Source organism: Leptidea sinapis, chromosome 6 (assembly GCF_905404315.1).
Source record: "Leptidea sinapis chromosome 6, ilLepSina1.1, whole genome shotgun sequence".
Classification (NCBI taxonomy): Eukaryota; Metazoa; Arthropoda; class Insecta; order Lepidoptera; family Pieridae; genus Leptidea; species Leptidea sinapis.
The window spans coordinates 10,228,628-10,240,913 of record NC_066270.1 but is presented as its reverse complement, the minus strand read 5'-3'; the positions used below and the strand labels follow the sequence as shown (position 1 = coordinate 10,240,913).

Below are 12,286 nucleotides of genomic sequence, written 5' to 3'. Positions count from 1 at the left end.
TATATCGTGGTCTTGTACCCATAGTACATACAGGCTATGCCTAGTTTGGGGCAAGATAATTTTTGTAAGAGTGTGTCAATATTATTTATTTATTTAACTAGGTTCTTAAGAATTATTATGGGATGTTTTCAAGAAATAAAAATAACTTATGGCATACTTATTAATCTTGATAAGGTAATATTGGTTTATAGGTATTTTATTAAAGAAGAAAAAAAAAACCCTGACATTAAGGATTTGAAAACAAAATTTATCAACGATTGTTTAAATTTACAAGAGCGACATCTCAATTCAATTTCCCAAAATGCAAATATTGGGGTTGAGCAGGTTATTAACTGTAAAGTAGATCCTGTAGATGAAGCCACAACCTGAGAGTTCAACAAGACATACAAGATTTATCAACGATACGTCACACGAACGGTTGGATCAGATGGAAGAGCGCTCGCACGGAACGCGAGAGGTCGCGGGTTCGAGTCCCGCATCGTTCATAAACTTTGTTTTCAAATTGTATTTGTGTAACTGTAAAAATCATGACGTGTTCATATACACCAGGAGAAAGCATAAACTTGTTATGTATATATATATACATAAAACTTAATTATAATCAACTTTAGGAATAATTAGCAGATATATAAATTAATTATATTATATTATTTATATTTTTTATATTATATAGTTACTAAATATTCTTAAAAATACACTTGGACATTCTAAAAAATATTACTGAAAAATTTTAACGGGTCATAAAATTTGTTATTCTGACGGAAGTAACTTAGCGGTTCTTGGGTCAGATATAATCTGAGATACTTTCAAGTCGCTGCCAAACTAGTTCTACTTCAAAAAAGAAGAAGCGCGCTGATATTATTGTTGGTATTCGAATATATTTCGAATGGGTTGTAGTTTTGGGCATCAAAGGATTGATTTGAAATCTTATTTCAAAAAAAATATATATTTCTTTGATCGTGAATTTAAGTGTAAGAGTTATGTGGCTATATGCTTCGAAGAAAAATTGTTTGCCATTCTTAATACTTGCAGTAAAAAAGCGAATAACTAAAATGAAAAAGCTTGCGAAAGTAAATATTTTCGGATTACTATTGAAATAGATGCCATTCTGTTAAAATAAAAACAAAATAAAACAAAAATCTGACTTAAACCTTAAATCTTTTTATTTCCTGGTAAACTTACTTGAAATGCTTGGAGTTGTTTTCATAATAGATGTTAAATTAATCATTGTTACTATATTGTTCCTCACAATAATATACACTTGAGAGCTTAGAACACCCCTACATTTCTCATTTTGATCGCAATCATTTTATGAATTTAATTTTGTTTGCGAATATATTAAACATATTTAAACAATTTGTTATGTTTTTAAAGTGATAACCCTCACTTCTGGGCTTAATTACACAAATAAAACTGAAAACACTATTTTATGAACGATAGTAATTCCTGTAGATGAAGCCACAACCTGAGAGTTGAACAAAGCATACAAGATTTTATGAACGATACGTTGCTCGAACGGTGGGCTCATTTGGAAATAGCGCTCGCACGGAACGTGGGTTCGAGTCCCTTAATTAATTAATACTAAGTCCCCTAATTTAAACTTAATTAAAGTACACACTGTTAGCTTCCTAAAAACCCATAATGTGTAGCTGTGACCTTCTAAATCAATCTAGTAGCAACATAAAAATAGAATGACCCAATTCACTAATTTCAGGTAGCTCGGTTTGTAGGACTTTGAGCAAGGTTTCAAAGGGTAAGGGATGATTTTAATGACATCGTTTGCATACCAACTCGCACACAATAGTTGTGTTCATTTAAGGGCATACGACTTTTGTGGGTACCCTAACAAGTATATTTTTATATCATAAAAGGGAAACTTATAAAGAAGCGAAGAAGACCACTGAACAAGAATACAATTTATCATCATCACCATCAGCCGAAAGACGTCCACTGCTGGACTGAGTTTGTTGCGCCCATTCTTCTCAGGCCTGAGGCATTCACTTTGGAATGGGTGGTAGTTTTTTTTGACTTTCAATAAGTGATTTCACATCCTATTTTGAATAAAAATATTTGAATTTGAATTTGGACAAAGGCCAAAGATTTCCACGACGATCGGTTCTGCGCTGCCCTCATCCAGCGTATTCCGGCGATCTTGACCAGATCGTCGGTCCATCTTGTGGGGGGTCTACCAACACTGTGTCTTCCGGTACGTCGTCGCCATTCGAGGACTTTACTGCCCAAACGGCCATCTGTCCGTCGAACTATGTGCCCTGCCCACTGCCACTTCAGTTTCGCAATCATTTGGACTATGAATAAGACTATAATACAATTACTACATTAAAATTAATAAGAAGGCCTTTTAATTCCTTAATTGGAACTTATCAATATAAAAGTATCAAAATTAGCCTATCCTTTCATTATTGTTCCATAATAATTGCATCCAATCCTTATAACTTTATTACAAAAGAGCGCATCGCTTCAGGCGATAAACAACACTACAATTTGGAACTCGATATTGTTACGAAGAAACTATGTTGTCTTCGTAATAAAAGACAAGGTATTGTAGCAAATTGTCACGGTCGTTAAAGACAGTTAGACTTTTTTTACATAATACTAGGTTTCACCCGTGACTTCGTCCGCGTTGATTAGTTTACTTTGAGCAGTTTTTTTTATCTTTTAGGATACTTAATAAATTAAATAATAAATAATACACATACGAACAGCCCTTTCCGCTGCTGGCAGCGCATATCCCTTGACATTGTGGATAGTCTCTTTAATAGTATTTCCCCGTGAACTTTAATCTTATCAAAATACAAATTTTTATGGTTTTATCTTCGATAATGACGAATTTCCATACAAACTGCCATTCTTTATTTCAACAACTGCATTTACTTTTTTTGCAATAAAAGGTAGCTTATGTCGTTTTTCAAGCTCAAGTTTATCTCTGTACTAAATTTTATTAAGATCGGTTTAGTGGTTTAGGCGTGAAAGCGTAACAAACAAATTTACATTAACATTTATAATATTATGTAGGGATTTAATATGGAAAACACACAGCCTTACAAATTAATATTACATAAAAACTTTTCTTATCTATGCATTTCATATCAGCCAAAACAGTTTTCACTTATAAGTACAAGTGAAAACAAAATTTTAAGAAAATAAAACAAAAAAATTGTTATGTTTCAAAGCGATAACCCTCACTTCTGGGATTAGTTACACAAATTAAATTTGAAAATGAGAAAAAGAGTTAAAAAAGACCTACAAGATTTATCAACGATACGATACTCGAACGGTTGGCACAGTGGAAGAGCGCTCGCACGGAACGCAAAAGGTCGTGGGTTCGAGTCCCATATTGTTCATAAATTTTGTTTTTAAATTTAATTTGTGTAATTAATCCCAGAGGTAAGGATTATTACTTAAAAATAACAAATTGTTTAGATTTGATAGAGTGACATCTTAAGTAAATTTTCTATTATGGAAATATTGGGGTGGAACATGCTATCAACTGCAAAGTTGATCTTGTAGATGGAGCCACAACCTGAGAGCTGAAAAAAATACACAAGATTTATCAACGATACGTCACTCGAACGGTTAGCTCAGTGGAGGAGCGCACGCACGGAACGCGAGAGGTCGCGGTTTCAAGTCCCGCAATGTTCATAAATTTTGTTTTTAAATTTAATTTGTGCAAAATATAATAAAGTATATAAAACGATAAATAGGTAAATACAATAGGTGTTATTTTGTATTGCATACATATCTTTATATATATAATTCTTGTGTGCGTGTGTATGTCACTGAACTCCTCCTAGACGGCTGGACCGATTTTATTGAAACTTTCTGTGTGTCTTCAGGTGGATTCGAGAATGGTTTAGATTCACAATTGAACTACCTCCTGAATGGCTGGACCGATTTTGATGAGATTTTTGTGTGTTCCAGTGAATTTGAGATTGATGTGTGTCTTCGGGTGGATTCAAGAATGGTTTAGATTCTCAATTACGTCCATATAATATAATTCTCCTGCTCATGTGTATGTTAGTGAACTCCTCCTAACGGCTGGACAGATTTTTCAAATTTAAGACGTGTGTACAGGACAACGTCTGTTGGGTCCACTAGTAAAGTATATTTTCATGGTAAAATAATCATTATTTTACATATTATTGTCTTACACTTTACAGCAAAGCAAATCCAACAACACAACACCCTGTATTACTACATACTACCATATGATAGCTTTAATTTAATAGCCTCCTGTATGTCATCGTATCGAAACAATTCACTCATTTTAAATTCTTATTTGAAACGATCAAGATGTCAAATCGCATTAAAAGCTTTTTCAATAAAGAAGCCTTTGATTTTTCAAAAGGTTACGTCGACCCCTTTCAGTTTCACAAAACTTGCTTCATTTTACTGAAAGCGTTTCAAGTATTCGACGAACCAATACCAAAATGGACGTAAGTTTGATTTAAGTAATCAAAGAAATTTTCGTACCACATTTATCCAACTTTGTTTTTTTTTTATGACAATAAGGGACGAGACGAGCAAGACGTTCAGCTGATGGTAATTGATACGCACTGCCCATTACAATGCAGTGCTGCTCAGGATTCTTGAAAAAACCTAAATTTCTGAGCGGTACTACAATTGCGCTCGTCGCCTTGAGATATAAGATGTTAAGTCTCATTTGCCCAGTCAATTCACTAGCTACGGCGCCCTTCAGAACGAAACATAACAATGCTTACACATTACTGCTTCACGGCAGAAAAAGGCGCCGTTATGGTACCCATAATCTAGCCGGCATCCCAGTTTTTAATAATCACAAGTCGTTTTAATGCAACAATCTGAAAATACTTTTAATTAAATTTATTTTTATATATTCGTAAATTAAAGGATAAATTCTAAATTATATACTTTTTTAGGTATTTATTGAAATCCGTTATTCTATTTTGTGGTCTTAGTGCATTATCGATCCTTGCAATGGGATTGTACCACGGAATAGACGAACTGGATATAGTTTACTTAACTGAGTCTGGGACTTACTTTCTTATCATGATCTACAAACTATTAATACTTTGGAGTACTAGAACGGACCTCCCGGAGTACCACAAGTTCCTAGAGATTCTTAGAGAGGATTTTCTATTGGTATGCTGTGGTGACTCAACATACAGGTAACTTATACATTAATGGAGCTTTTTATCATTTCACAGTTATATTAAATTTTTACCGAAATTTATGACCGATACTGGACTCTATCCCGCGACCTCTGGGGTTTCGTCCGAGCGCTCTTCCAGCTGAGCCAATTTGAGTGACGTATTGTTCTTAAATCTTGGTATGTCTTCTCTACAGAACCTGAGGATCGTGGATTCGATGGGCGTCATTGCCAATTTTTTTATGTTTTGCTTGAACGATTTATGCCATAAAGTTTGTTTTCCCCTCACAATTCTGTTGAAAAATAGCGTATGAAACTGCAAAAAGTTTGCTAACTACACACTCAGCTGATTTACGCCCTCGCCTTCGGCTCCGGCTGCAACTTAATTCACTTGTATCATAATTTACTAATTTGCTATTTGTTACAAATCTTTATAAGTTCTTGAGTAAAGCTTTGTGACTATCTGAGTATTCTACGCAGTATTAAAAAGACTCTCTAATACGAAGAAAGACAAGGTACCACATCTTTTCAATTTAAGTACAGTCCTGCATGACTTATTATGCCTGTATTGGCATATACACGCATTATTAACGCAGCCGCCTGCACGCACTCAAGAGCAAAAGCACGCGGCTGTAATTCGAGCCATCTGTCTTCTAAGCTGTGTACTTGATGTAGCACCACAGTGTGATTTATTTATTTAGTATGTGTATATAAGTAGTAGTGTAGTATAAGTATATAAAAAAATTACAAACGTTTCTAAACCACATCGCGAGTTTGTCTCGTAATGGGCTACGCTGAAAACGCTGTAGCATTTGCTACGCTGAACGGTGTCCATTTTCGCATCATTCTTGATTATATATTTCACAAATATTACTTTAAACGATATTGTTATGTTTTAATTTAAGGTGTTTAATAAAACTTTGTAAATTAATTTGTGTGATGTGAAATAAAAATATGTCTATGTCTATTTACCAGCTCGTTGGGGTGTTTGTTCAAAGATTGTTTTGTTTCTTTAGTATAAAGGTAAATATTAGTGGTGATAGTAATGTCTTTTATAGTAGTTGAAATCATGTTCAAAGAATGTAAGAAAAGATACCTAGTTTTACAATTTTGATTGTTTTGTTTCTTTAGTATAAAGGTAAATATTAGTGGTGATACTAATGTCTTTCATAGTAGTTGAAATCATGTGTCAACCTAGCGACATGTACTAGGACTTCATATCATAGCTTAGAGGTTTCACAATACAGGTTTCAATTCTGACATGTGTACTTTGTATGCATGCAATTTTTATCAATTTTGATTGTTTCCTGTCTTTAATATAGTATCTTTGTAGTATAGTTTATTTGTTTGTGTTTTACGTTGTATTTCAATAAATTAATTAATTAAAAAAAACTTGGAATCGATATATCCCAATCGGTTTTTTTAATTTGACCCCATACAGGCAATTCACTGCCAAGCGATGGAAGAAAACTATTTTAAGTGGAGCCACCTTGTGAAATCATCTGCCTTAACTGATACTACTGAGAGGACTTCTAAGTTCAAACATGAAGTTAACTATCGCTAGTTTTATTTTACAACTCGGTGAGTTACTTAAGGTTTGCAACATTATTTCAACCGCTATGAAAGACATTACTATCACCACTAATAGCCTTTAATATAAAAAACTATTCATTGAATTAATTATTTTTTTTACAGGAAGAATTTTTTTAGAAAGCAACTTGAAACGTGGAAATATTGTTTGTATTTTATGATATTTATAGGCAGTATTGGTATTTCAATGATGTTTATCTCAATTCTTCAACTCATTCTATGGTATTCAACTGACCTTGCCACGGAACAAAGCAAACGACCATTGATTTTCCCGTTTTGGGCCTTCAAAACTGACTTCGGTAAAACTCCAATATATGAAATAAGTTTTGTATATGCCAATGTTTGCGTTAGTGCTTACATACTTAATTATTTATGTAAGTTATTATTTTATAAATTTGAATAATTTCTACTTGTAATTGATATCCTTGCATATAATTAAATATAAGAATTGGTCTTACAGTTATGATGAAAACTCAGATATTGTGGGTAAGAGAGATAGCAACGAAAGCTGACATGGTTATTTGGAGTGTTGAAGATCTATTGAAAGGAGTTCATCCCGCAACTAAGCAGAATGAGAGATATTTTTCAGCTTTAATTAAATATCGGATGAGAAAGATTGTTCAAATGCATCAATCTATGCTTGAGTATGAGATAACATTTAAAATGAATATATAAGATATTATATTCAATGTTTGATAATTATAATTACAAGGGCGGTTTGACTTTCTTAATAGTTACTTATGCAACTGTTGTGTAATAAGGGATATTAAAACATGAATGTGGATTTGATATAATAGTATCACATGAGTGTTTTAATACCTAATTATCATCTGCAACATACAGGACTTTATTAACATCCATAATATGAATCCTCTTTGAAAGATTCTGAAACAGGTAGCTTACTGTTAACATTAAAAAAAACCAGTCTTAGTAACTATAACATCATCCAAATGAGTGTTGTAATGAAAACGGACGGTATAATGTTGTAATGAATTTCATTACAACACTCGTTTGGATGATGTAATGGTTACATTGGGTGTTTTAATGTTGGCAATAAGCTAACTGTTTTAGAATCTTAAATAGAGGATTTAATGCGTAGATAAAATAAATTACGTTTCTCTTGATTAAGAATTGAAGAAATTGATTAAGATAAAGGCCGGCAACGCTCCTGTGATTCCTCCGGTGTTGCAAGAGATTGTGGGCGGCGGTGATCACTTAACAACAGGTGACCCGTACGCTCATTTGTCCTCCTATTCCATTAAAAAAAAAGATTAACTTGATAATTCTCGAAATTTTATGAACTATATCATCAATTAATTAAAAATGCATAAAGTACTATACAATGATCTTAATTAGTCTTGAATCTAGTATAAAATAAATTTATTTTAATGTATACTTAAATAAGTCAAAGAAAATTAATTCTATCCAGTTATTATATCGTTTTAAAACATTATTTCAGCCTATTGAGATATTATGCGAAAGTCTACACAAAATTTTTAATGTTTGAACAAAAAGTTTGCGCACCTGTGGTGTGTTTGAGTGCCTACTGTATCACTAAGGTAATTATGTCGCTGTTCTTATTTTACTTTATAATGTCACAAATATTTATTTATTTATTCATGTATAGGGAACAAACAGTATTACAATAATATATATTGACAGAACTTATTAGAATAATAAGAAGATAATCAGAAACAAAAATTACTTTAAATTATCACAAACCTTTTCAAATCAAATCATCTTTATTTGCAAGATAAGGTAAGAATAAGATGCTGTTGGTTTATAATTGACAGGTGCTCTTATCCTAACCCATAACGCATGCAAACTTACAGTGGAGTACAATATACATTGTCAGTTCACGTTTTAATTTCTATAACAATTATAATAAACTACACTATACTAAAAAAGATATACATCCCAAGCAAACTTAAATTAAAGTCAATCGTACAATAGTTATTATTTCATAGGCTTATTCAGTTTAATTTGTAATATAATGTCATTAGCTACGCAACGATATTGAGTTCAGTCGAAGTTAATTTTTATTATTCACTATTTTATCGTCAAGAAAATCTTTTAATGAGTAGTATGCTTAAAGTAGAATATAGTTTCGCGCCTAATATTGTCAGGTAACTTATTGCAAATTGTTGGTCCCATGCAAAAGATGCTGTTTCAATACAACTCTGTTCTGGACTTCAAAGCTCGTAATTTGTTGTGGTTTTGTTTCGAAATTTCATGAAATATACATAACAATATGACTGTATAATCCGTAGTAGTCTGTAATTTCCGTGTATTGTTCTCGCATAAGCAACATCTAATACATCTTTACATGTAGATGTGGCGTTCAGGTAGATGCTCTTGGACGCCACGGGTTATCCTGCCTAAAATCGGCAGGCGGTATCAGTCGTCACGCCAGCATTAATGAAGTCATCCGCAGGGCATTTGCCGCTCTTAATATACCAGCTGTTTTAGAGCCAAATGGCAAGCATCCTGATGGAATGACGCTGGTAGCTTGGGCACGGGGAAGGGCGCTGGTGTGGGACGCTACTTGCGTCGACACTCTGGCTCCTTCTCATGTCCAAGTTACGTCAGTTGGTGCTGGGGCTGCTGCTTCGACTGCCGAAGACAGCAAGCGTCGCAAATATGTTGGTCTCAGTGAGTCATACATCTTTGTGCCGTTTGGTGTCGAGACACTTGGCCCGTGGGGCCCAGAGGCGCGGAGAATGTTCAAAATACTATCTTCGCGCCTCAATAAGGCTACTGGAAACCCAAGCGCTGGCAGCTATTTCGGTCAACGGATCAGCCTTGCTATCCAACGCGGTAATGCTGCCAGTATTCTTGGTACGCTTCCACGTAATGATAGTTTTAATTTTATGTAGTCGTAGTATTGTAAATATAGTTATAAGATTTACTCTATAGTATGTATTAATTTATCACTATAAATTCGACATCTTTACATATGTATGGGATGTAGGTCTTCTGCAGCGTAATCCTATTTTACTTAATAGATAGGAAGAATCAGCTATATTACGTAATAATATAAAAATATTATGTCTGTATGGGTGTGACCGTCTTACAAAGAAAATAAGATTATATTTTGCTTTATTTACTAATATTGTTACAGAGATTAGAAGAGGGAGAGTTTAATATTGTACTGGCTTTGCTATGCGCAGCAACAATTATATCGGTATTTGTACCAAGCTATTTGTGTAGTTTTCTAGCATTGAAGGTAAAAATTTGAATCTTTACCTTATCTATATCTTTATATATATATAATTCTTCTGCACGTGTGTTGACAGTGAACTCCTCCTAAACGGCTGGACCGATTTGAATTTTTGTGTGTGTTCAAGTTGATTCGAGGTTGGCTAAGATTCACAATTGAACCAACTCCAAAACGGCTGATCCAATTATGATGATATTTGGTGTGTTTCAGATTGGTTTAGATTCTCAATCCAGTCCATATATGTTAGTGAACACCTACTAACGGCTGGACCGATTTTTAAGACGTGTGTACAGGACAACGTCTGTCGGGTCCGCTAGTCTATATATAAGTCCTGATGTTTGTTTCCAGTGAACTCCTAAACTAATGAACGCATTTTAATTGGGATTACTTCATCGAGTGCAGTTTAGTCCAACTTGAAAGATAGGATACTTATATTTCGATTTTTGACTCATAATTATTTTTATTTCCAATATTTGTTTTATATAGACATATTTTCTATGAGAGAATTTATTGACGTACGGTTTGACAGTTCTGCTGAGAAACAATTTCATCATAACAACAGGGAGCATATTTTACGAAATAATTCAAGATGTTACGATATACTACTCGTATCGACAAATTCATTAAAAACAGAATTTAATTTATTATGTACAGAACAACGTCTGTCTTGTCAGCTAGTAAGTTAATAATTTAGCTGTTGACGAGTGAGTTAGTTAGTTTAGATCATCAATATATATTATTTGAAAGAAATGATTTGGATTCCAATATTTGTGACAAGTGTTGTCTTTATTAGTATATCTTAAACTGAAATATTTACAAACTTGACTCATATTTAACGTTGACCATACGTTCCGCTTTGTGAGGGACAATCCCACTTTCTGGCAGTCTGTCCCGATGTCCCCAGCAAGGCTGACATTTTGCAAACAGACCAAACGATAATTTAAAATGTATTTTTCCCGCTCGATGCAGGTCCACCTCACGGGAAGCCAGATTCGAACGGGAAGATGACCCGATATTTTGAAACAAATTTGCTCAGCCGACAAATACAAAAATACAACTTAGAAGTTACGCCACTACTAGGGCTTCACAAGCAGTGCATAGTTAATTATTTTGTGATTAGTGCTTTAATTATTCTATCTTATATAATAAAAAAAATTGTAAAAAATCTTTTATTTATTATTTAATTTTACAGATATCCCGCTTTCCCAAAAAATGAATGATAACGTTAGTCATACCACTATTATTGTTTGCTACATTGATTCAACTTGCAAGTATATTTTAAATGATAAATTATTTCAGGTGAGTTCAATTTGTTTCGCGTGCTGGAACACGCCATTTTGGAATGCAAATCCGATAATCCGACCGTACTTAGTACTCATTATGCAAAGGTCTCTGAGACCATTGCCCATTAAAACCCCTGGATTTGAAGAAGTGTCACTCCAAACATTTTCAAATGTAAGTCCTTTTATATTAATTTATACGTTTGTATCTTTATTATTTATTTATTTTATTTAATAATTGTACAGTGAAAACAAAAGTGATTAAAATTAAAAAGATATTATAATACAACTATCCACAAAGACAAATATCGCTGTTTTAATATTATAATACGACTATCCACAAAGACAGATCGAGTTATGGTCTTGTCGGTGTACTGAGCCCACAACAGGGTAACACATCTGGTTAATGAGTAATTGTTTTGTAGACAGTATTTAACTATATGAGTCTTTAACAGATGTGTTGAAGTTCTAACATAGTTCTGTCAGATTTTCATTTGTGTTAAGTGTTGTAAGATATACCGGAGGCAGTCAGGTGAAGAAGGTTGTGACAATAACATTACCTAGCTTCTTCTTTTGTTACATTAATCCCCTATGATATGGTAATAAATTTTCTTTTATTTTCAGAAAATGGCTTCGGCGTATTCATTCTATAATATGTTGAGGCAGGCTAACATTTAATATAATATTATAACATGTAAAAAATTGTTTTTTCTTGGATGATATTGAATATTAATTATTTGTTTTTTCTTTTATTATATTATTTACTTTCTTAACCATGTTTGATATCTTTATCAGATTACAGGGCAAATAACCTTATTCGGGTTAAGTGATCACTGTTTACAAATATATGAGATTTGTCATGGTATTCCTCTGTTCTGTTCTTGCAAGCGGTGTTTGTGTGGACTGTATGTTGTATGGTGAAACACTGTATTGTCGAAATATCGTGACGTAATTCACTCGCGGTGCGGTAGGTATATTCAGTAGGTAGCGAACAACTGGGTATTAGTGGTGCCATCTTCGTGTGTCAACGCAGACAGACTGGCGGTGTGT

The 12,286-nt window shown here is 33.5% G+C and overlaps 1 protein-coding gene across 1 annotated transcript; it reads left to right on the top strand.

The window, feature by feature from the left end:
- Positions 1-4,311: 4,311 nt before the first annotated feature.
- Positions 4,312-11,987, top strand: LOC126965194 (uncharacterized). Its single transcript, XM_050808634.1, has 8 exons — positions 4,312-4,454; positions 4,905-5,165; positions 6,842-7,110; positions 7,197-7,380; positions 8,196-8,295; positions 9,858-9,962; positions 11,256-11,411; positions 11,861-11,987. Exons 1-8 carry the CDS (start codon positions 4,312-4,314, stop codon positions 11,912-11,914), a joined length of 1,272 nt encoding a protein of 423 aa, XP_050664591.1. The 3' UTR covers positions 11,915-11,987.
- The last annotated feature ends 299 nt before the right edge of the window (positions 11,988-12,286 follow it).